This window comes from Ziziphus jujuba, chromosome 5 (genome assembly GCF_031755915.1).
Source record: "Ziziphus jujuba cultivar Dongzao chromosome 5, ASM3175591v1".
Classification (NCBI taxonomy): Eukaryota; Viridiplantae; Streptophyta; class Magnoliopsida; order Rosales; family Rhamnaceae; genus Ziziphus; species Ziziphus jujuba.
In genome coordinates this window covers 18259974-18286354 of record NC_083383.1, presented here as the reverse complement: position 1 = coordinate 18286354, position 26381 = coordinate 18259974, and the positions used below count along the sequence as shown (strand labels likewise).

Here is a 26381-nt window from a genome sequence, read left to right as displayed (position 1 = left end):
GAGGCAAGTTATAGAAAAAAATGCCACTGGACTTGGAATTAAAGGCGTTACATTTACAAGGCACATGAACCAAGAGACGAAGCATATGCTCTGAGCACAAAAATGCATTTTTTTGCACATCGAATAGTATATCTCACATATATATTTAAATTTAATATTTTTATTTTTTACTTTATAAAAAACTTATCTTAACACTATAAATTATTTATAAATTAGAAGTGTTTGTTTTAATGTATATTTATTTATAATTAATTAATTTTATATTTATGTAAATTTAAGTTCATTTATTTTTTCAATTTTAAATTTTTTTCTTTTTTTATCTTTCAATTTCATATCAATTTAAATAAATATTTAATTTTTAATGTTACATTTAATTCCTGAAAAGCTTACACCCCAACATCAGCTTCCGCCTCATCTCATAATAATGAAAATTTCCATTCTTGGACTTTTGTCATTTTATACAATGCCAAAAAAGGATCCAAATTGGGGTGAGGGGGATTCGAATTGTGTATATCCAAAGCACGTGTGATGCCCTTTTCTACATTTTGCACCCAATGAAAATAAATGCCCAAAGCACAATTAATCAAGATATATATATATATATATATAACATAAAGAAAACCAAAAAAAAACCAACCCAAACTTACTACAATTGGATCAAGTTAGACTTCATTTTTATTTTTAATTTGATTTGATCGGGAATGGATTAAGTAACACTAAAACTAAGTAATATTCGAATAGATAGCTAGAAAAGATAGCTAGAAATGTGCTATAAAATGATGGGATTTCAATCACCCTTTTGGGTGTACTACATTCTATAATTGAATTGATTTTACCAATGTCATATTTCTCTCCTTTTTCTTACAAATCTTATTGTAAAATTTTTTTTGATTTGAACAAGGATTAATTGTAATTTTCTACCTCTAGTTTGGCAAAATTAGATTTTTGAATTTTAAATTTAAATAGTTGTAATTTGTACTTTTAATTTTCAATTTTTTGCATTTTGATCTAGTAAGATGTTTTTGGCTAACAGCATAATTGTTAAAGGTACCATAATAAAGATTTAAAACTAATCATAATTAGAGGGCCTAAACTATGACATTTTGGATTGTATTGCATTTTATATTGGTCATATGGGAGTTATGTAGGACGAAACTGTTAACCATTGTCAACCAACAAATTTAATTAGGTCAAAATTCGACAACTTCAGATTTAAAAGCTTAAATTGTAAAATTTTAAATTTGATGGTTTTCATTTAAACAACCTTAATTTTACCATAATACACTTAGAGCTTTTGCAAAATCATTTTTATTTTCCCTTTAGCTTTCTACATGCAAAGAAAATTCAAAATAAGACCTAACCCTTAGTGACAGGAGTTTTTTTCTTTTTTTCCTTATTTTCTCTTATAAAAATTAATATCTTATGCTTGAATAATTGTATCCAATTGCAACTTTTGCCTTTACAATTGTTAAAATTTATTTGGTAAAAAAGATAGATAAATTTATTGTGATAGATATAAAAAAACTAAATAGATATTTGTAACGATTATCAAAAAGTACAAGGTTTAAATGTCATTAGAGTAAAATTGAAATTTTCTAAATAAAATTTGCCCTTTCAAAAATATCATCAAGCTCTCGTTTTTATATGTAACACCCCAAATTTCAATTTAAAATTAATTATCTAATTAAAAAATTTAATGGGTCCAAGTAAAAAAATTTAATATTAAGAACCCTTTTAAGTATTCAACTTTTTATTTTCATTTGTTTTAACATATTAAATTTGACCCTTTTTTTTTATTAAGCACAATTGTTGAGTTTTCATAATTTGGACAATAAAAGTTTCATATTAGGTAATTATACATCTGTTATTAAGAATGATCAATTTCGTTCTTGGATATGCAAAAAGAACTTCGAAGACCAAAGGAGTATTATAGTAATTTAATAAGAAGATGTGGGAAAGGATGGGAATGCCTTTGGGGAGTTAAAAGGGAGCATTTGAGATAAGGGTATTTTGGTCATTTCATATATTATAATTAAGGAAATTAAAAAAATTAACCTCCTCCCTCTGCTTAGCACCTCCGGATCGATATCTTTACTCATTTTCCTTTGCACACTGCTTTCAAAAGCTAAAGAGCAAAGAAGGATGGAGGAAGAAAGAGAGAGTGCACAGAGAAGGAGATGGCCAGCTAGTTAAACATCAACCCTTGCTCTCTTTCTTCTAGTCTGATATTCAGAGGAAACTGGGTCCTTTCTTTCTTAAAAGCCAAGCTTGGCTGAGAATAGCTCTGTTGGAAATGACCATGCTTTCTAGCAAAGCTAAGATTGATTTTGCTACTATTACTTCCTTATTCAAGCTCTAGCTGACAAGTTACGAACTAAACATGGGCTTTAGCTGCTATGGTGGAAGTTGCCATTGTTGGGGAGGAGTGTGAAGGTGAAAGCACAATGACAAGATTGAATAACATAAACTATGCTTCATCATTCTCAATGACAAAAGATGAATAAATACAAGGTATGACCTTACTGCCAGTACTTGCATAGTTATCAGATAAGTTTACAAAGCTAGTATGGCTAAACACAACCTAGTGCAACAGTCAACAGTTATCAACTTTTAGTGGAATGCCTATCTAAAGTCCTATCTAGGACACATGAGCTATCATCACCCCTCAAACTAAATAAGGGTGGCACAATATTTAGCTTGTCCCAAAGTTGTTGGAAGCGGGCAGTGGCCAAAGGTTTAGTAAGTATGTTAGTAACTTGGTCTATGATGGGTATGTAACAAGTATCCAAGGAACATTGAAGCACCTTATCATGAAGAAGTGGACGTCAATTTCCAGATGTTTAGTTCGTTGATGAAAAATAGGAATAGCAGCAAGGTAGCCAACGCCCATGTTGTCACACCATAGAATAGGAGTGGCTGGAGACAAGATCTGTAACTCATGTAGAAGTTGCTAAAGCCATGTAATTTCAGTGGCACTATAAGCTAGCGTATGGTATTTTGATTCAATGGTAAACCGATCCACCACATTTTGTTTTTTTGTGGACCACGACACCAACTAATCTCCAAGATAGATGCAGTAGCCACCTATAGACATGCGATCATCAACATTTGACATGCAATCGGCATCAGTTTATCCAGTGAAATGAAGACTACTAGAAGGTCAAAGTAAAAGAATAAGATGAAGATGAAGATGAAGAAAAAGATGGAGAGGGTTTTATAGTGAAGAAAGCCACCGCCGCCGCCATATCTGAGGTAAACTTTGCTTCAACGTATGATGCTGATAAGCTTTAAATCCCCACAACTGTTAAAAGCCATGTTACAACTGGTAGTGGTACCATGTTTACCGATTTGGATAAGATAAGTGTATAAAGTGCAATTCGGAGCTCCACTCACCCGACCCGTTATAGAATGAAGTTTATTAAGACTTTTTAGATGGGAAATTATAAGTGATTATATATATTTTAAGAAACTAAAAATATGCAACGGGATGTGGTGACAGGCACTGGTTCTACTGGTTTTGTTCGCTAAATTTCTCTAAAATAAATTCTCTTCTTTGATTGTATTAATTACCACTTTTTTCATTTTTGCTCCAAGAGAACAGAATGGGTTCCACATCGACCCCAAACGGATCATCCGTCACTGCGTTTGAATCGGACCACCACCGGCACCCCCAGTGATACGAACCTAGGACGACCTGCTCCTAAACCCGTATTATATTAGCCCGGATCTTAATTAAGTTCAAGTTCTAATGGAATGGACCTCAACCCCTAACCAACCTGTGGTTAGAAACCTTGGTATAATGTAGACGCCACAATAGGGGATGGAAAACCTATTGATAAGTCAAGCTAAAACAACCAATTCTCTAATGGTGTTTTAGGTGTTCTCAAAGAACAAAGAACAAAGAGATAATTAATCTCACAAGTATTTTCTTTATCAAATCAAAGTTGTATTCTTATTGAAAAATAAGCCTTTAAATAGGCTACAAAGCCATGAAATAAAACCCTAAAAACAAAGGGAAAACCGGCCATACAAAGTAGTTTCCTATGGTGGCCGAAATTCTCACTCCTTTCCTAATCTAATTTGGATTAATTAATTCCTTTATTTTTAATTAGGAATTAATTAATTTACAATGAAAATAATAAAATAATAACTTTCCTAAACTTATTTTTCCAGAAAATAAATAAATAAAAACTAAAAAGTAATGGTAGTTTCCTAAAACAAAAAGTAAAAACAAATTAGGAAACTAAAAATGCTAGCCTTTTGATCAAGTTGACTTTGATTAATCTTTGACCTCTTTGAGCTCCAAATCAGCTTCTAGATGCTTTTTAGGATGCAAAATAAGCTGAATATGAAGTCCCACACGTTGCCCATGCTTGGAAAAATAAGAAAAGGCTAATACAGTAAAATACAGTAAAGCCAGCAAGCAATACAGCAAATTCGGCCAAATTGTTGATGCTGTCCGTACAAGCCCTTTCTGATTGCATTTGAGGCTGTTTTAACTTGATTCCATGACCTCTTAGGCATATTTATTGAACCCATAAAGCATTGGAACCATTTCATACTTCCCGGACTCCAAAAATGTACCAAAACCGTCACCCGGGTCCGTATCGGCTTCCACCACTTGGATGCTTAGAATAGGCTTTGTATCTTCAAGTATGGACAAGCTCTATTGAGATTGATTACCCCCTGTATAAATACTTCCAGTTTGTCCTTAAATCTCTTAATTTGAGCTCTTGTGATTGGCCTAGTCTTCATCTGTGTCGAGTCAGCACCCCAGCGGGTTATCGGTTGAGCGGCCTCGGGCAGAATCACATCATTCCCCTCCTCTTGAAAACGATTTGTCCTCAAATCAAGATCATCACCTACAGCAAAAGGAGTTAAATCAGCAACATTAAATGCAGCACTCATGTTATACTCACCCGGTAAATCAAGCTTGTAGGCATTCTTGTTATTCGGCTCCAAAACTTGAAAAAGGCCATCCATAGGCGGCATGAGCTTTGACTTTCTTTGTTTAGGAAACCTTTCCTTTCGTAAGTGCAACCAAACCAATTCTCCTGGGTCAAACACTATTACAACAAAATCTAGAAATACATGCTCATTATGGTAAAAATTACACTTTTTAAAGTTAGCAAACAATATTTCCCAAATTTTCAAATTGCCACTAAGTAAAGCTCTCAACAATGCAGATAAAGTTCTATGCAATAAAGACATCTTTAAATAAGTATCTTTAAAATTCATGGTCAGCAATGATTTCTTATTCATAATTACTTTATTAACATCACCAAAGCTAAGATAAAAATTTATATTCTTCCTTTCTTGTCTTCCTTTCCCTTTCTCACTCAATGCCATCTCACCTTCCTCACTCTCGGCTTTTGCACCAAATTTCTCACTCTTGGTTTTATTAAAATTTTTCCACACAACCTGAGTATTAGAAGACTTACCTTGGACAGCAAGCTCACCTTTTCCCTCTTGATTGGATGGTAATCCACTTGGAATTTCATTTGGGAAGACATCTCCAAATTCCTTCAAAAGAGAAATCATTGAACTTGGCAATTCAAGTTCTTCAATGTTAGTTTGATCATTAAAATAATTTTCTTTGTAAATCATGACCAGCAAAGGTTTCTTACACTCAATAACCTTATTAATATCCCCTAAACTCAAATAAAAGTTGCTACTTGACCTTTCTTTTCTTTCTTTTTCTTTTTCTCTCTCGGATTGGCGCAAACCTTCGGATTTCCCTTCCTTCTCCAAGCTCTCGGGTTTGCCACTTTCTTTCCCCTCTCTTTCGGTTTTTCCTTGATCTTTCCACTTAATATGAGTCTTAGAAACCTTACCTTGATCAGCAACCTCATTCTTACCTTCTTGAAAGGATGGTGAAGCCGTTGGTGCCATACTTGCTTTTTCCTTGAGCTTTTCGGCTTCTCTCCTTTGTTGCATTTGTAATTGGTCTTTGTAAACCTCTTTACGAGATAATGGTTCCAGCTTGACCTTTTTTCCTTTAAACCTAAAAGCAATACTATTTTCTCGACCAAAATGAGTAGCGTCTTTATCAAATTGCCATGGTCTACCTAATAGTATATGTCTACCAATCATGGGTACAATATCACATAAAACTACATCCTCATATCTACCTATATTAAATTTTACTTTAGCTTGTTTGTTTACTTTCATCTTACCACTATCATTAAGCCATTGTAATCTATATGGTTCAAGATGTTTCATTGTTTTTAAGCCCAATTTATCAACTACAAGGTTACTTATTACATTAGTACAACTTCTACTATCAATAATCAAACTACAAATCTTACCTTGAATTTCACATCGGGTGTGGAAGATGTTCTCTCTTTGAATTTCATCCTCATCTTTGTATGCAGCAAGTACTGTCCTAGAAAGCAAGTTTAATTCAGCATTGGATGCTTGCAAGGTTTCGGGTTCATCCTCCAAGTCCTCCTCCTCTTGCTTGGCTTCATCCTCACTTTCTTCACTTTCCGATTCTAGCTCGTCAGTGCCCTTCAACACCATGATTCTTCTATTCGGGCATTGGCTAGCAATGTGTCCTCCTCCCTGGCACTTAAAACACACAACATCATGAGTTCTAAAAGGTTTAGGATCTAATTTTACCTCATTCTTTGGTGCTTGGACAGATTTGATTCTAGTCTCCTTCCTTGGCCAGTTTGAACTTTCTTCTTTGACTTTCGACTTTGGCTTGCTTTCATAGATGGGATTGTTCCTCCAGCCACTTAAATTGGACCTTCCACTGTTGGAAACACCTCCAAACCATGATCTTACACCCCTCCTCTTGAATTGATGCTCTAATTTAATAGCCACATGCAACATCTCCTCCAATTCCACATATTGTTGCAATTCTAGTTAATTGGCTATTTCACGATTCAAACCACCAAGAAACCTTGCCATGGTTGCTTCCCTATCTTCATTCAAGTTCAATCTCATCATAAGCATCTCCATCTCCTTGTAATAATCCTCCACGGATCCATGTCTTTGAGATAAAGATTGAAGCCTTTGATGCAGCAACCTATGGTAATGGGATGGCACAAACCGTTTCCTCATAGCTCCCTTCATTCGTCGCCATGTAATGATCAAGTCATCACCAACTCTCCTTCAGGTGTTTTGCTCATTGGTCCACCATTGGAGTGCATAATGGCCAAACTCCATTGCTGCCAATTTCACCTTCTTAGCCTCTGAATAATTATGGCGGTCAAATATCATCTCCATCTTTTCTTCCCACTCCAAATATGCTTCGGGGTCACTTTTTCCCATGAATGGTGGGATGTTGATCTTGATATTGCTAAGATTGTCATCTGTTCCTTCCCTCCTATACCTTCCACGGCCAGCTTTCTCTTGGACAACAAAGGTTTCGTCCATGCCTTTCCCAAAGTCTCCACTGAATGGCTCCTCATCAAATTCTTCTCTCGGTCTCTCGTGACCTCCTCGTCCTCCATGGAATTCTTGCCTATTTCTTGTGTTCGGAATTCCTTGGGAAACTTCTAGCCTTCCCATCCTTTGATTCACATGCTCAACATGAGCCTAACCCACTGTATTGACTCCAAAACAGCTCTCATGTCCACTTGGACTCCACTCCCGGTAGCTCGGGCATCGCCATGGAATGCTACGGACTCCTCCTCATTGATCCTTAAAGGTGGATCTCCTCTCCTCATTCTTGATTCTGTCATGTTAGTATAATAATGCAATAAAAATAAAATAGGACCTTACCAATTTCACTCCCTTAAGTGTTTCACTCAAATAAGGACTCAACACTCGTGTTTGCACACTTGTTTCGGCTTTTACCCTCTTTTAAGCTCGCACTCTCTTACCTTTTTCCACTCCAAGAATTATCTCAAAGTTCTAGTTAAACACACTTAAATACAGCAATTAGATCACAAGTATGTTTTAATTAAACCTATCAACAAAACAGTAGCAAAAAGTAGGCAATACCGAAAGAATCCAACAAATCCTAATTTTTCGGCTTTCTAGGCAAGAAAACACAAAATAATGGGAAAACGTTGGAATTTTTGAAAGCAGCACCAGATGGTAGTAGTTTATGAGTCCAAGAATAAAATTATGGCAAAGGAAAGTCAAATTCAACAAGAATCAAGAAGAACAAAAATATTGAATGATTGTTGGTTGTGTTCTTACTAATCCAAGCTTTTATGTATCAATTCCTTTAGCAATTTTAATCCAATTTTTTATTTTTTTTCTCTGCAACAATAATAATCTCCAACAACTCCAAATATTGAAAAGATGACCAACAAATCAGCAGCTACAAGAAATTCCCAGCAACAAACTTCAACACCAAATTTAACCCAATCGAAATTTTTTTTTTTTTAATTCGGGTTTCTTCTTTCTTTTTTTTTTTTTTTTTTAAAAAAATACTCACTGAATATCAACACAACTGCAGTAGCAAGAAGAAACAACAAACTTGCAATTCCAACTCCTAATAATCACCAAACCCGTGACAAGAACAAAAGTGCAGTTTTTTTTTTTTTTTGTTTAAATGTATGAATGCAAATATTTAAGACTAAAACAGCAAAGAAAAAATCCACAAAAACAAAAATTACCAAGAACAAATATGAAAAATCAACCAACAAACAAGGAAACAAAAATATGGTAAAACAAGGAAACCTAATTCAACTAGGAATGAGTTTTTGTTTTTTTTTTTTTTTTTTTTTTGTTTAAAGAGATGCTGAACGTGTATGGGATAGATGCAACCTTAACCTAATGCTAAAATTGCAGAATAACACAAAAACAAATAAAGCAAATAAAGATAGATCAAACCTGAACAAAATTTAGCTCTAATACCAAATGATACGAACCTAGGACGACCTGCTCCTAAACCCGTATTATATTAGCCCGGATCTTAATTAAGTTCAAGTTCTAATGGAATGGACCTCAACCCCTAACCAACCTGTGGTTAGAAACCTTGGTATAATGTAGACGCCACAATAGGGGATGGAAAACCTATTGATAAGTCAAGCTAAAACAACCAATTCTCTAATGGTGTTTTAGGTGTTCTCAAAGAGCAAAGAGATAATTAATCTCACAAGTATTTTCTTTATCAAATCAAAGTTGTATTCTTATTGAAAAATAAGCCTTTAAATAGGCTACAAAGCCATGAAATAAAACCCTAAAAACAAAGGGAAAACCGGCCATACAAAGTAGTTTCCTATGGTGGCCGAAATTCTCACTCCTTTTCTAATCTAATTTGGATTAATTAATTCCTTTATTTTTAATTAGGAATTAATTAATTTACAATGAAAATAATAAAATAATAACTTTCCTAAACTTATTTTTCCAGAAAATAAATAAATAAAAACTAAAAAGTAATGGTAGTTTCCTAAAACAAAAAGTAAAAACAAATTAGGAAACTAAAAATGCTAGCCTTTTGATCAAGTTGACTTTGATTAATCTTTGACCTCTTTGAGCTCCAAATCAGCTACTAGATGCTTTGTAGGATGCCAAATAAGCTGAATATGAAGTCCCACACATTGCCCATGCTTGGAAAAATAAGAAAAGGCTAATACAGTAAAATACAGTAAAGCTAGCAAGCAATACAACAAATTCGGCCAAATTGTTGATGCTGTCCGTACAAGCCCTTTTTGATTGCATTTGAGGCTGCTTTAACTTGATTCCATGACCTCTTAGGCATATGTATTGAACCCATAAAGCATTGGAACCATTTCATACTTCCCAGACTCCAAAAATGTATCAAAACCGTCACCCGGGTCCGTATCAGCTTCCACCACTTGGATGCTTAGAATAGGCTTTGTATCTTCAAGTATGGACAAGCTCTATTGAGATTGATTACCCCCTATATAAATACTTCCAGTTTGTCCTTAAATCTCTTAATTTGAGCTCTTGTGATTAGCCTAGTCTTCATCCGTGTCGAGTCAGCACCCCAGCGGGTTATCGGTTGAGCGGCCTCGGGCGGAATCACATCACCCAGGATATGCTGTTGTCGACTTCCATAAACTTCGGCACCACCGAGGCACTTGACCATGTCTGGAGCCTCACCAACGTTGGAGCCATGACACATCTCCTCCACGAGTGCATTGCTTACCAGCGAGCCCTGGATTTGGAACTCGATAGCCTCCTCTCCCAGCGCTCCGATCTCGACAAGCACCTCCTCCACCTCTAGAAGTCTGCCGATGTCCTCCACCTCGTCAAGGCCGACTCCGACCACATTTTTTCCAATATTACCTCCACCGCCGATCTTGTTGACCATGTCAGCAGCAAAGTCAGCGAGCATGATCTCGCTCAATCCCGAGTCAATTCTATGCTCCTTTTCCTTGATGCCATTGTGGAGAGGGACAATTGCATTAAAGGAGTTAAAAGGGCTTTGGAAACTGAAGATTACAAGGCCGCTGCCAATTACGTCCAGACATTCCTTCGAATCGATGAGAAATACAAGGACTATGGGTCGAAGCAGAGGGAGCAGCTCATGGAGTCAAAGAAAAAGCTTGAAGGGATTGTGAGGAAGCAGCTTTCGATGGTCGTGGATCAGAGGGACCATCCGACTATCCTGAGAATCATTCGGTTGTATACACCACTGGGGTTGGAGGAAGAGGGATTGCAGGTGTATGTTGGATATCTGAGGAAGGTGATTGGGATGAGATCTAGGCTTGAGTTTGAGCATTTGGTGGAATTGATGGACCAGAATGTAGCCGGTGGTGGCCAAACACAGGCTAACTTTGTTGGGTGTCTGATCAATTTGTTCAAAGACATCGTCTTGGCTATTGAAGAAAACAATGAGATTTTAAGGAGTTTTTGTAGTGAGGATGGTATTGTTTATGCGATTTGTGAGCTTTAAGAGGGGTATGATACCCGTGGTTCTTTGATCTTGAAGAAGAACATGGAGTATAGGAAATTGCCCGTGCTATCTTCCGATATCAATGCCCAAAAAAAGAACTTACTTGATGTTGGAGGTTCTTCTGAGGGACCGGATCCCGAGGAGGTTGAGTTGTACTCAGAAGAAATACTATCATTGATGCACTTGGGGGAGGACTATACAGAATTCATGATCTCGAAGATCAAGGGATTGACTTCTGTGGATGCAGAGTTGGTCTCGCGAGCAACCAAGGCTTCATTGTGAAGAGGCTGTAGATTATACGAGCTTATTTAACCACGGGTATGCCAATGACTCAACAACATAGGTTGCCAATAACTAGTTTGAAGCCTATACGAGTGGTGCATGAATAAAATACATCTGTGGATTCCTACTTAAGATATCCTTTAAATAAAAACAGTTTATATTTAAATTGGTGACCCCTTTTATTTATTTTGATTGAAATTTGTAAAGAAAATTGAGATGCGATTGGAGTGGGGAGTATATACTTGTAAGATTAGAGGCAAAAAGGAAAAATAATAATGGAAAAATATTACATCAGATGAGATATATGTTTTATACGATACTAGACTACAAGATACTATACTGAGAAATTTATATCCTTTATGGAAAGAGTTGTATCCTATAAAAACACATTTTTCAGAGTGAAAGAAAAATTTCTTTGAACAACAATGCCTTAAAAAAGGATAACATTCACAGCTAAAACATTTGAGGTATGAAAAGTCAAATTTTTTTTGTGAAATAATTTTTGACAACGTGATTCAAAATTCAACAATTTTGGAGGGAGTCTTTTTAATAAATAAGTTGCTACTAAACCAATCACAATTCACACTCATGCACCACTCAAAGCGTTAAGTTTTCTTTCGGGATGACCATGCCAGCTGATCCGCATCTTAAATGGCCTCAAAAATATCACTTTATGAATGCAGTCCTCCAAGCTGACTGAATCTTTTAAGTTGAGTCAATGACAATAAATTTATTACCAATTGAATTTGAGCTATTTGGGTCTGATTGATTACTTTTTTTATAGAGAGAGATGGGGGATGGATAGATTATGAGGAAATCTAGAAGGGAAAAAGGAGAACAAAACGTGAGGGTTTTACCCCTAACCCTAAAATCAAATCCATATCTTACCAGAAATTTTAATGCATGTGATTCCTAAAATACAAGATTTGAGTATAGTTTCAACAAATATATGTGTATATATATAGCATAATTTTTCTTTTTGATTTTTCAAAAAGAAATTTGTTGAGAGAGAATAATTATCCAAATCAATAAACAACCGTCCAAATATGTAGAGACGAATAATTAAAAAAAAAAATTTTTTTAGTGAGAGAGAAGGAGGTGAAAACAATACACAAAATAATAATAATAACTAGCATCTATCCCGTGCAATGTACAGTATGTATAACCATAATAGATAATTTTAGAAATAATTTATAATAACTAATTATATTTAAAAATTTATTTAAAAATTTTATTGTTAATAAGTATGATTGGATCTTTTCTTAATCTATAATATAAAAGTTTATTAAGAACTATAACTTTAACATCTATATATAATACTATTCATTTATGCAATTCAAATTCAAAAGTACTTACCTATCTACTTTTTTTCCATCTATGAAATGTTTCTATCTAACTTTTTTATCTATAGAATTTAAATTTAAATTCAAATATATTTAAATAATATTTTTCATCTATGGAATTCAAATTCAAATTCAAATATATTTTTTGATTCCTTGCAAATAATTAATTTTCAGATATTAAATACTCATAATGGAATTGAATTATTTATTATTATTATTATTTATCCTATAAAAATATTTTTACCTTATAAAGTAAATTATTTATGCAATTCAAATTAAAAAATGTTTACCTATTTAATTTTTTTCATCTATAAAATTCAAATTCGAATTTAAACTAAAATGTATTTATATGGATTAATTCAAATTCAAATCTATTTATATAATATTTTCCATCTATGAAATTCAAATTTAAATTCAAATGCATTTTTTTATTCTTTACAAATAATTAAGTTCTCTATGTTAAATCCTCATAATATAATTTAATTATATTTATTATTATTGTAATTATTATTGTTACTATGATAATCATAATGGATGATTTTAAGAATAATCTATTTAATTGTATGTATTATTATTGTAATTATTATTGTTACTATGATAATTATAATTGATGATTTTAAAAATAATCTATAATAATTAATTATATTTAAAAAATTTATTATTAATAAGTTTATTTTAATTTTTTTTTTCTTTTACAATCTATATTGTAAAGTTTATTAAGAATTATAAATTTAATCTCTATATATAATACTATTCAATCATAGAATTCAATTAAAAAAATATTTACCTACTTAATTTTTTCCTTTTATGGAATTTTCCTATCTAATTTTTTCCATCTATGAAATTTAAATTCAAATTCAAATGCATTTATATAATTTAATATATTTAAATAATATTTTTCATTTATAGAATTCAAAATTCAAACTCAAATCTATTTTTTAATTCCTTACAAATAATTAATTTCTATATAGTAAATATCATAACATAATTTATTTATTATTGTTATTATTATTTATCATTTATCCCATAAACATATTTTTACTTTATAAGATAAATTATTTATGGAATTCAAATTTAAAAATATTTACCTATTTAATTTTTTTGATCTATAAAATTCAAATTCAAATTTAAATTTAAATTTATTTATATAATATTTTCCATCTATAGAATTTAATTTCAAATTCAAATGTATTTTTTTTATTCCTTGCAAATAATTAATTTTCCTATCTTAAATCCTTATAATATAATTTAATTATATTTACTATTATTGTTATTATTATTATTACTATTATTATTATTATTATTATAACCTAATTAACAATAATTTGGATTTAAAAAGAGATATATATATACATACCATATATATACAGTTTCACTTCCATAAATGTCGGTTTGTATATTATGATATACATCAGTATTAAATTAAATATAACTAATGGTGTGTTATATATATTTTATTTTAATATTACATATAATTTTATTATGACTTACATTTAATGTTCATTACAATATTCATTATAATAAAATTATATATATATCATATTATAACCATATATTTATTGTTTATTTAAAATTTATTTAAGAACAAAAATTGATTTTATATATATTTTGGTACAACCATAAAAGATAGAAAATTTTATTATAATAATAAAAATATATATTTTTTAATACAATCAATAAAGATTAAAAATTTTCATATATTTAAATAGCTACTACATTTGGTATTAATTAATATTTTGATAAAAACATAAATAATAAAAAAAGAGATGTTTTGTTTTATTAATAATTTTGGAGAAAATTTGGAATGATAATTTGCTGACATATGGCATATGACCATTCTACTTTTATATATTAAGTAGGTATGTAGATGTTTACCAATTTAATTTTTTCCATATATAGAATTTTCCTATCTAATTTTTTTATCTATAGAATCTAAATTAAAATTCAAATGCATTTATATAATTTATTTAAAATTTAAATATATTAAATAATATTTTTCATCAATAGAATTCAAATTCAAATTCAAATGTATTTTTTGATTTCTTACAAACAATCAATTTCCATATATTAATACTCATAATGTGATTTAATTATTTACTATTATTATAATTATTATTATAATATTATTGTTATTATTATTATTTATCCTATAAACACATTTTTACCTTATAAGGTAAATTATTTTTAGAATTTAAATTAAAAAATATTTACTTATTTAAATTTATATGTATTTATATAATTTAATTCAAATTTAAATGTATTTGTATAATATTTTTATCTATGGAATTCAAATTCAAATTTAAACATATTTTTTTTATTCTTTACAAATAATTAATTTTTCTATGTTAAATCCTTATAATATAATTTAATCATATTTATTATTATTATTATTATTATTATTATTATTATTATTATTGTTATTATCTAATCAACAATAATTTGGATTTAAAAAGAGGTGCATATATATACGTACCATATATATACAGTTTCACTATCAAATGTGTTGGTTTATACATTATGATACAGATCAACATCAAATTATATATAACTTATGATATTTTATATATATTTTATTTTAATATTACATATAATTTGATTATCACCTACATTTAATATGCATGACAATATTCATTGTAGGAAAATTTTATATATATAATATTATAAATATATGTTTATTGTTTATTTAAAATTTATTTCAAAACAAAATTTGATTTTATATATGGTTAAGTACAACCATAAAAGGTAAAAAAAAAAAAAAAGTATACTTTTTCAATCAATCATCTAATATTAAGATAATAAAAATATATATTTTTGAATATAACTAATAAAGGTAAAAGATTTCATACTTTTAAATAATTGCTCCACTTGGTAATATTTTAATAGAATTGTAAATAATAATAAAAAAGATTTTTTTATTGATGGTTTTGGAGGGAATTCGGAATGATAATATGCTGATATATGGCACAAGACTCTTCTACTTATATATGTTATATAGATAAATTCAAATTCAAACATATTTTTTTATTCTTTACAAATAATTAATTTTCCTATATTAAATCCTTATAGTATAATTTAATCATATTTATTATTATTATTATTATTATTATTATTATCTAATCAACAATAATTTGGATTTTAAAAAAAAAAAGTGTATATATATATATACCATATATATACAGTTTCACTATCAAATGTGTTGGTTTGTACATTATGATATATATCGGCATTAAATTATATATAACTTATGGTATGTTATATATATATATATATATATATTTTATTTTAATATTACATATAATTTGATTATCACCTACATTTAATGTACATGACAATATTCATTGTAGTAAAATTTTATATATATAATATTATAAATATATGTTTATTGTTTATTTAAAATTTATTTTAAAATAAAATTTGATTTTATATATAGTTAAGTACAACCATAAAAGGTAAAAAGATGTATACTTTTTCAATTAATTATCTAATATTAAAATAATAAAAATATATATTTTTGATATAAATAATAAAGATAAAAAATTTCATACTTTTAAATAATTGCTCCACATGGTAATATATTAATAGAATCATAAATAATAAAAAAAAATTTTATTGATAATTTTGGAAGGAATTCGGAATAATAATATGCTAACACATGGCACAAAACTTTTCTACTTTTATATATTATATAGATAATAATAATAATAATAATAATAATAATCTACCCCTTTAAGATTCTCAAGCTTATAGGGAACAATTATCATCAAGCAACAACCATGCAAATTTAATTCTATCTTAAAAAAATTAAAGAAAAAAAAAGAAAAGAAAAAAAGAGAAATAAAAGAAGAAGATGGAAAAAAAAAAAATGTTCTATGCAATGGGACAATTTCAGGCCAAAACCTTCATACTAATCAAGATTCTCTTCCCAAAAAATTAATCTTTTATTTTTTTCATAAATTCCTAACAATGAATCTCAGATCTATCAAAACCCAAAAAGGAAAAAGGGCACCAAAAAAAAAAAAAAGAAAAAGAAAAAAAAAGAGACAACAACAACAACAAGCTTACAAAAAGTAGCAAACAAACCCAAAAAGTTAAATAAAAAAATAATTGGAAGAAGAAGAGGAAGAACAAACTCAGCAGATGAAGAAGAGAAGTGGCCGAGAAAGAAGGAGAAAAGAAACTTAATTATTTATTTAGTTAAAATAGTTTTCTATTTCTATTCTTATTATTATATATTACAATGCACGATTTTTAATGATAAAAGATCAAAATATTAGTTTTTTAAATTTTTTTTTAAAATATTCAATTACAAATTTACCCTTAATTTCAGTTAAATATAATGAAATTCAACTGGCAAAAAAATATTTTTGAATTATTTTAAATCATAGAATATTTTTTAAAATAAAGGTAAAACTTAGGAGGTTTGTAAAATATTAAACCTAAGAAGGAACAAAACAGCAGCATTCAAGTGCTATGTCATTTAATGAATCAAGGATATGCTGAACGAGGATGTTTTATGCTTGGTTTTGTATCACAGCAAAATTGCCACGTCATCCAGATGACCATTGTATTAGTTTAAGAGGGATAACATTGTTTTGTTATTTTTATTTATTTATTTATTTATTTATTTTTGGGCTGGAAATGGGAGTTTTATAAACCAAAAAAAGCAAGCTTACAAAGATACGTATATAGTCACATTACATACCATTTATTATTTTATTATTTATTTAAAATATTAAAAAGAAATTTGTTTTTGAAATTGCACGTGGAGCTTGAGATAATGTATCACAAATTTAAAATATCACATCTTAATAAATAATAAGAAAATAAAAAAAAATTTATTCACTTGCTATATTGCACGTAGTCTCCCAACCCATCAATTTTTTTAACCAATAAAAATAAAAATAAAAGAAATAAAATAATAATAAGTTTTTTTATTATTTTATTTATTCTCTATTCATTTGCACCACGTGATCGTAAATCTTATCACCATCTCTTTAATCAATAAAAATTTAAAAAATTAAAATAAAATAATAATAAATTTTATTCAATTATCATCTTCGTCTTCTTCGCATCTTATTCTCTGCTTCTGCATCTTCTTCTTCTGAATCTTCTCTATTTTCGTCATACATCACCATCTTCTTTTCTTCTCCATCTTTTCTACTTATTTATAAATCATCTATCATTATTGTCTTTTTCTCTACTTCTTAAATATATATTTTTTTTAAATTATTTTGCAATTAGTAGGTTAAATCGAATCGTCAATTCAATTCGATGAAACGTGAGATTAACCTGCAAAACGATTCAAACAAACTATTTGTATCGTTTAACATCCATTATGCTACGAATCGCGAATCGTCCTTTTTTAACAACATTTTCGCTCCAAGAGAACAGAATGGATTCCACACCGATCCCAAATGGCTCATCCGTCACTGCGTTTGAATCGGACCACCACCAGGATCTGCTGTCGTCGACCTCCATAAACTTCGGCACCGCCGAGGCACTCGACCACGTCCGGAGCATCACCGACGTCGGAGCCATGACGCGTCTCCTCCACGAGTGCATTGCTTACCAGCGAGCCCTGGATCTGGAACTCGATAGCCTCCTCTCCCAGCGCTCCAATCTCGACCAGCACCTCCTCCACCTCCAGAAGTCCGCCGATGTCCTCCACATCGTCGAGACCGACTCCGACCACATGCTTTCCAATATTACCTCCACCGCCGATCTCGCTGACCACGTCAGCAGCAAAGTCCGCGAGCTTGATCTCGCTCAATCCCGAGTCAATTCCACGCTCCTCCGCCTCGACGCCATTGTTGAGAGGGGCAATTGCATTGAAGGAGTTAAGAGGGCTTTGGAAACTGAAGATTACGAGGCCGCTGCCAATTTCGTCCAGACATTCCTTCAAATCGACGAGAAATACAAGGACTCTGGGTCGGAGCAGAGGGAGCAGCTCATGTTGTCAAAGAAGAAGCTTGAAGGGATTGTGAGGAAGCGGCTTTCGGTGGCCGTGGATCAGAGGGACCATCCGACTATCCTGAGATTCATTCGGTTGTATACACCGCTGGGGTTGGAGGAAGAGGGATTGCAGGTGTATGTTGGGTATCTGAGGAAGGTGATTGGGATGAGATCTAGGCTTGAGTTTGAGCATTTGGCGGAATTGATGGACCAGAATGTAGCCGGTGATGGCCAAACACAGGCTAACTTTGTTGGGTGTCTGACCAATTTGTTCAAAGACATCGTCTTGGCTGTTGAAGAAAATAATGAGATTTTAAGGAGTCTTTGTGGTGAGGATGGTATTGTTTATGTGATTTGTGAGCTTCAAGAGGAGTGTGATACCCGTGGTTCTTTGATCTTGAAGAAGTACATGGAGTATAGGAAATTGCCCTTGCTGTCTTCCGATATCAATGCCCAAAACAAGAACTTACTTGCCGTTGGAGTTTCTTCTGAGGGACCGGATCCCAGGGAGGTTGAGTTGTACTTGGAAGAAATACTGTCATTGATGCAACTGGGGGAGGACTATACAGAATTCATGGTCTCGAAGATCAAGGGATTGACTTCTGTGGATGCAGAGTTGGTCCCGCGAGCAACCAAGGCTTTTAGGAGCGGAAGTTTCAGCAAAGTTGTTCAAGAAATTACCGGTTTCTATGTCATTCTAGAGGGATTTTTCATGGTGGAAAATGTAAGGAAGGCTATTCGGATTGATGAGCATGTACCTGACAGTCTTACAACTTCAATGGTGGACGATGTGTTCTATGTACTACAGAGTTGTTTGCGAAGGGCGATATCTACTTCCAATATCAGCTCCGTGATTGCTGTGTTGAGCAGTGCGAGTAGCTTGTTAAGCAATGAATACCATGAGGGATTGCAACAGAAAATGAGAGAGGCAAACCTTGGCGTGAAGCAGTTATTGGGTGGTGCTGGTGTGCAGAAGACAGGAACAGAGATAGCAACAGTTTTGAACAACATGGATGTTAGTTGCGAGTATGTCCTGAAATTGAAACACGAGATTGAGGAGCAATGTGCAGAGGTAACTAAACTACTTGACTTACCTTTATGCTTTAATTTTTTAAACTTCTACGTTGTAAAAGAGTAACTACAATCTAGTCTACGACCCATTTGGTAGCTTGTTGAGGTTTAAATTGGATTAGAATATTTAGTTCATAGATAGAGTTTGGAGCAATACATTTGATATCATGTTCGCTACACCGTAATGTTAATTTCTTAATAGCCATGGTTCTCTGTGCTAATATAATTCGCATCACACTGGACCACTTAAATGTGATCAGTGAGCATTGGTTGGTAGTACAGATTGGATATTGTCACTTTTATTTTACATTTCTCTCTAGTTTATTTAAATGCCTTTTTTTACAAATACTTGTGAGAATACTCTATGTTGTTATCAGAATTTCGTTCCAATATCTAATTGTTAAACTGAAATAAATTTTATCAGGTATTCCCTGCTCCAGGTGATAGAGAAAAAGTAAAATCTTGTTTGTCTGAATTGGGGGATATGAGCAACACATTCAAGCAATCTTTGACTGCTGGCATGGAACAAATTGTTGCAACCATAACACCCCGAATTCGTCCAGTGCTAGATGGTGTAGCAACCATCAGTTACGAGCTCTCTGAGGCTGAATATGCAGATAATGAGGTCAATGATCCATGGGTCCAGAGACTTCTCCATGCTGTTGAGTCGAATGTAGCATGGCTCCAGCCTTTAATGACAGCCAACAATTATGACTCGTTTGTACATTTGGTCATTGACTTCATCGTGAAGAGGCTGGAAGTGACTATGATGCAGAAAAGATTCAGTCAGCTTGGAGGACTGCAGCTCGATAGAGATGCTAGGGCATTGGTAAGCCACTTCTCTAGCATGACTCAAAGGACTGTTAGAGATAAGTTTGCTCGTCTCACTCAAATGGCTACTATTCTCAACCTAGAAAAGGTCTCTGAGATTCTAGATTTTTGGGGTGAGAATTCAGGACCTATGACATGGAGGCTTACTCCAGCTGAAGTTAGGCGTGTTTTGGGTTTGAGGGTTGATTTTAAACCTGAAGCAATTGCGGCTCTTAAGTTGTAATCATCAGTGAGTTGATCATATTCTTTTGTTGTTTGTTTTCCTAGATATTTTTATTCTTATTCCTGCTATAGGTTTTCTATAAAAATATTGAAATACTTCCGAGTTTCTTTGCTACACAGTACTCAGTACACCTTTTAATTTTGAACTTTAAGAAGTGTACGACCAGACACTTGGATTATTGGATAACTGGGAAACTAATGAGGCATTTTTTATCAAAAAGATTCACCATTTGCGCTGCCAAATTTCTTAATTTTGGGGTTTTTAGCGTTGTTGGTCACAGAGTATCTAAGACTATTGTATCTCTTTACATTCAGGATGGTCACTGTCAGATTATTTATGTGTGCCAAATTGACAAAAGAAGACGAAAATGTTGCCCAAAAAAATTCATTTCTGCAAGGTTCAAGTTTGAAATGCCAGCTACTATATTCGAATCTTGGTTTTAGTTTTTTGGGAAGCATGAAAAGTTAATCAGACAGTACATTCATTTTTCAAGTAAGACCCTGGCTTTTCTTTTTACCCAAGTTTTGAGATTGATTAGCAGGGTGTCTCTCTTCTTCAAACTATTAGTACATGGTCTTGGTTCCAGTCTAATTTGAAACCGATATGTTTGAAAAGCTAGGTTTGGATTGCAGTTGAATGATATGTACGTTTGGCCACGCAAGGCTTGTTCATCAAAACATTCCCATCGAAATCAACTTCTAAAGCGATTTGGATTCCACTCATAGACATTTATCTTTTGTTCAACAAACAAAAAAAAAAAAAAGTAATCAATCACTATACTTACATTGGATCCACCTGTCAAAAATATAAATCCACAAAATTTTTTTGGCCTTGGTTAAAGAATTCGGCCGAAGAGGATGAATAAATAGAGCCCTGGTTAAACTGACCTCTGATAATCATGCGTAACAGAAAAAACAAGGAAATTAGCCATAAACAAAACTGAAGCCAAGGAAAACCCACCCTAAACAACATTTTCTTGTTACAATGGAAAAAAGCTAATACAAACTTTCAGTGACAGATAAGCAGCTAGCAGTAAGTATAAAACCACGCATCAGAATCCCACAGCTAAACCCAGAACATAAAATTAACATTCAACTTAAGAGATTGGACATGTGCAGTGCCTTCAGTGAATTTGGGATCCTCACATCTGTACCGCCCGTCAGGTCCAATTCCAAAACCTTTTGGATCCGCGAACACATTCTCCAGTAACTGGCTGCTAGGTGGAAGAGGGCTTTCATCTGCGAACTCAACAGCATCCTCAACCACCTCATCTATCTTCTTGTCTATGGCCTTTAACTCTTGTTCACTGGCTAACTTGTACTCAAATAAGTATTTCTTCAACGCAGTAATGGGGTGTCTAGCAGCATAGCGTGCCTTCTCAGCTGCAAAAAGGGTACCAACAAGATGGTTGTTAATATTAATAAATCTAAGGATAATAACAGTACATTAAAATCAAACTGATACAACATTACAATAAACCTGATGGTAAAAAAGAATTCTTTATATAACATTACATACTAGAGCATGCTGAACTAACTAGTTTCTCACTGCATCTAAATTTAAATCATCTCGTTTATATATCTAAACAGCTGCAAATGAATCAAAAGACCATCCGAACAAAATGACAGAAGTACTAAACCGGGGGGATAACAGCCATGGGATTATTGTACACTGTTTTTAAACCATCCTGATAAATCATCTTGCAATAAAATGTAATGAAACAGAAATTCTATCTGGTTTCGATCATCAAAATTATCACTAACTCATTCCAAATATGCAAGTAAAGGAATGAATATGTCCTTCCAAATACCTGTCCTATACCCACATAACTAGAGAATTAGATGCTTTTACATTTCATTAAAGCAACCATTCAAATTACTTATTGTTCCATAGTTGAGAAGAATAGAATGTATGATCTAATAATAGAATGTAATAGGGGAGAAACAGAGAGAGAAGATAGTAACTGAATCTCATATATCTAATAGAGGTAGATGCATAATTGCTGTGAAAAAATAAACAAACAAAAGAGACAAGCATAATCAAATACGCACCAGGGTCACGAAGCTCATCTAGATCAGCCAATGAATGTCCTCTGAATCTATATGTCTCACATTCCACCAATGTGGGCCCTTCTCCCCTCCCTGCTCCTTTGCAACCTCCCTCACTTCAAAACGTCCATAGATACATACTGATAAGGTTTTTTTCTTTTTTCTTTTTTTTTAAATATAATATTTAATATTCACAGTAAAATCAAAGATTATGTTTATGTAAACATTAACTGATCTATATTTAAAAAGAAAAAAAAGGTGGGTGAGCGAATTTACTTTTTACACTTGGGTAGTGTTTGGTACGTAGGATGGGTTCGAATTGGATTGGATCGGACAAAACAGATCCGGACAGGATCGGATAGGATAAAATAGTACAGTTCTATGTTTGATATAATTCCGGACTGAATGATGGACTAGTTGTTCCATGTTTGATGCAGAATTAGACTGAATTGAACTATTTTCTAAATTGGATTGAATTGAACTATTTTATAAATTGGACTGAATTGAACTATTTTATAATTTGTAATTTTTTTAAAATGAGAAATTTTAAAATTCTATTTATAATTACAATAAAAAATAATATATTTAATTAAAATTGTAGATTTATATATTTGTATTTATATATGAAATTTAATTTTTTATTACACCCACAAACTATATTAATTTATAATTTTAAAAATAAATTAAAATTAAATTATAACATAATATTTTATAAATAACAATCAATTAAATGTTCTTCAATGTTCTATCCTCGTCATCACCAATTGCTGCTACTCAGTTTCTGAGCTTCACAGCCAATGAAACTTCACCTACAAAGCCCGTTAAAGAAGTTGTTCTTGAAGATAGGAATGGCAATTTATCCCGCACAATCCGATCCCCGCATTGCACCGCCCCTAACGGGACGGTTTTTTCCCGAAAAATCGAGATTGCAAGATGAGCTTGGAACAAATGTTTAAAACCCGAAGCTGGGAAGGGCCGGGGATGGGGAATAAACACCCCGCCCTGAACCCGGCCCGATATATATATATATATATATATTTTAGTTTTATTTATGTAAAACATTATTTTCTTCTTTTCTTACGAGTTCCAACACTAAACCCTCAACTTTAGCCACCAACATCAATGTATTTTATTGTATTTTTATTCCACTTTAGTAACTTTATTTACATTTTATTCATGAAAAAAAAATTATATAAATTTTTCAAAAAAAAAATTATATGAATGATAAAAAAAAGAAAAAAAGCCGGGAAAACCGCCCCGTCCCGTCCCCGATTGGGGAATCCCCATCCCCGCCCCACCTTTAAAGAAACGGGGAAAACCACAGGGACGGAATAGAAAATTCTCTACGGAGACCGGAATGAGATTTTATAAACCAACCCCACCTAGTCCCGTTGACATTCCTACTTGAAGAACCATCAAAACCCATTTCACAGATGCTGCTTCAAATTCAAGACAACCAGATGCATTACGAATCTCCAAGGTGCTCCAGATGTGGAGAACTTGCTGCTGTTGCCGAGATAGAACTGGAAATGTGAGATCCAATCATAAACGTGGAAGAAGATATGGTAGTGGAATCTTCAAAGTACTGGAAATGGACGGCAACTCGAAAGAAAGAGACAAGGAAGAAGACAAGGAAAAGATGCAAGAAGACCATGAAACAGAGGAGAAAGATTCTGGGAGAGCTTGATTTGTGTTCTGATGGCAAGCAGGTATGGATGTTCGATGGAAATTGTGGAGGTGGGTATTGCAATAAGAGTTTTGGATCAGCTAAATTTTGCAGAGATGGAGGGTAAGAGCCATACTCACCGACCGTGTTTCTTTCTCAGAGAGAACCGGCGAGAGAACACTAACGAGCTCCTTCAATTTTCCATGGCGAGCCAAGGATCTACTTCGGGGAGACTTCGTTTGAGTTTGGGACAAAAGTGACCCTGGGGGGGGGAGATGGATCAGATGAGTCCCAATCGATTGAGATTAAAACACTGTTTAGGATTAGTTGTCCCGATCTCAAATTGTAAAACCAAACATCAGACTAGGACACAGACCCGTCCAATCCCGCTTACCAAACACACCCTTGGTTTTCTACCGACATGTCCTTTCATTGTCTCTTTGCTAATTATCTTTTTCAATCCCTTGAAGATCTTCCCAAACCACATCAAGTTCATCACAGATAGTAGCAATGGAACCACAAATACTAAAAGTAACCCATATGCGTGCATCTGCTTAAATTATTGCGTGATATAAGAACAGAAGTCATCTAGTGGTAACCTAGAAAGCAATGATTTCCACAAGAAAACAGGAAAAATTTCCTAGAAATCAAAATTTTCATTTGATAATCCTTGCAACAAATTTATTATGCTGCTAGCATTTCATATTCAATGTCTTTCAATTATAATGTTACACACACATACATAATTTGATTTTCTAATATATCCGTAAATAATGACCAACTTTTCTCTAAAACTTAGCTTTCCTCTTCTCCTGATACATTTGTACTTGAAGTATGAGGACATACTATATTATTTAAGTTCCTAAAAAGTGGAGCACTTAATACATGTAAAAGTGTAAAGCTAACTCTGTGGAAAATTATTAAGCATTCATATATACAGAGTTTTGTAAGAATTTATAAGGAGAATCACAGGCATATGTTATTACCTCATCGTAATGCAGGTAGACATGATAAGACAGGTATATCAACAAGAGTATTCAGGCAACCTGTACAAAGTTTAAAAGTATGTTTAAGAATTATGCTGAAAAGTTAAGCCACAAGCCGAAATCAACTTGATAAAGGTATCCCATGACAGAATAAAAAGTAAAAAAGTATGGGAGCCTCTGAAAGTTATGAACATATATAGACCCACCAGCTAAGAAAAAAAATATTACAACCCCATTTATGACATAAGCTCTAGATCGCTTCATACCAGCTGTGTCAAGATACCTTCACAAGCACATTATTAATGTTATATGCAAAGGAAAATATGAAACGTCGCAGAATTTTAAAGTGATTTTAGAAATAGTATACACCATCTTAAGTTGAACCCAGGGGTGGTTGTCTCAGAAATAAGACATCCCAGGGGTAGTTGTCTAAGTAACAAAGGGAAAAAGAAAAACCTTGCTAATTGTGATTCGTAGCTTTCGATCCCACACACCGTTTGAATTGGCAGTCCCAGTCCAAACTCAGCTTGCTTCCTCCGCTTACTTCCAGAACCTCCACTCTCCCTCATCAGCTACCCCAAAACCTCAAAATATACAAACCAAAAAATCAAAATCAAAATCAAAATCAAAACTTTATCACAATGAATATACAATTCAACCAAAAAAAAAAAAATCGAAAATTCTCAAAGTACCCTGTTGAGAGCCGAATTGACATCAAATTTTCTCAAATCAACCTTCTCCAAGTCCCAAAGATTGAAATCAACATAGGAATTGTACTTGTCGTGACCAAACTTGGGAGGTAAATTGATAAATAACAACTCCTCCTCTGCCAAAAATTAGCAAGTAAAAACCAAAACAATCGGCCGCGATTAAAGGGGATTGTGAAATAGAGAGAAGTAAAAGGGAAAGAGAGGAATAAAGAAATAGAAAGAGAAACAAGGGCTGCCGATGGGAGAGCACACACCGACAAGGACAACGTCGACGATCGGAGAGGACACTCCGATATTGGGCACAACATCTATTGGGGTCAAGGACCGATTGCATTGGAGACTGGGTTGGAGGCAGCGAGTTTCAAAAGAGGACTAGAGCAAACATCGTTTGAAAAGGGCAATGAAACTGCAGCGCCAAAACTTCCCTCCCTGTCTAAATGAAAA

The 26381-nt window shown here is 32.8% G+C and overlaps 2 protein-coding genes and 1 pseudogene across 16 annotated transcripts; 2 read left to right on the top strand and 1 right to left on the bottom strand.

The window, feature by feature from the left end:
• The first annotated feature begins 9964 nt into the window (after positions 1–9964).
• Positions 9965–11107, top strand: LOC107421252 (conserved oligomeric Golgi complex subunit 4-like; annotated as a pseudogene).
• A 6392-nt stretch (positions 11108–17499) lies between these two features.
• LOC107421261 (conserved oligomeric Golgi complex subunit 4) lies at positions 17500–21243 on the top strand. Of its 2 annotated transcripts, XM_060817188.1 has the most exons (3): positions 17500–19474; positions 19898–20533; positions 20842–21243. In XM_060817188.1, exons 1-2 carry the CDS (start codon positions 17786–17788, stop codon positions 20525–20527), a joined length of 2319 nt encoding a protein of 772 aa, XP_060673171.1. In that variant the 5' UTR covers positions 17500–17785; the 3' UTR covers positions 20528–20533; positions 20842–21243. The 2 variants fall into 2 exon arrangements, with proteins under 2 accessions (XP_060673171.1, XP_015885950.2); XM_016030464.4 differs by lacking the exon at positions 20842–21243 and having other exon boundaries at positions 19898–20641.
• Positions 21244–21325: 82 nt separating this feature from the next.
• On the bottom strand, positions 21326–26381 carry LOC112492008 (pyruvate dehydrogenase E1 component subunit alpha-3, chloroplastic). Of its 14 annotated transcripts, XM_048475491.1 has the most exons (7): positions 26192–26381; positions 25920–26053; positions 25684–25811; positions 25434–25510; positions 25228–25287; positions 22579–22691; positions 21326–21909 (listed from the first exon to the last, which is right to left on the bottom strand). In XM_048475491.1, the coding sequence occupies exons 5-7, from the start codon at positions 25248–25250 to the stop codon at positions 21593–21595; spliced, it is 453 nt and encodes a 150-aa protein (XP_048331448.1). In that variant the 5' UTR covers positions 25251–25287; positions 25434–25510; positions 25684–25811; positions 25920–26053; positions 26192–26381; the 3' UTR covers positions 21326–21592. The 14 variants fall into 14 exon arrangements, 5 of the variants coding, with proteins under 5 accessions (XP_048331448.1, XP_060673172.1, XP_048331449.1 ...); XM_060817189.1 differs by having other exon boundaries at positions 25920–26381; XM_048475492.1 differs by having other exon boundaries at positions 25684–25799; positions 25920–26381.

Coding starts and splice junctions, on each gene's coding strand:
- LOC112492008 (XM_060817189.1), bottom strand. CDS start 25,250: ATGTCTACCTGCATTACGATGAG. Junction 22,692..25,227: donor TCTACCTGCATTACGATGAG/GTAATAACATAT, acceptor GACGTTTTGAAG/TGAGGGAGGTTGCAAAGGAG. Junction 21,910..22,578: donor AGATGAGCTTCGTGACCCTG/GTGCGTATTTGA, acceptor CCCTTTTTGCAG/CTGAGAAGGCACGCTATGCT.
- LOC107421261 (XM_060817188.1), top strand. CDS start 17,786: ATGCTACGAATCGCGAATCGTCCTTTTTTAACAACATTTTCGCTCCAA. Junction 19,475..19,897: donor TTGAGGAGCAATGTGCAGAG/GTAACTAAACTA, acceptor AAATTTTATCAG/GTATTCCCTGCTCCAGGTGA.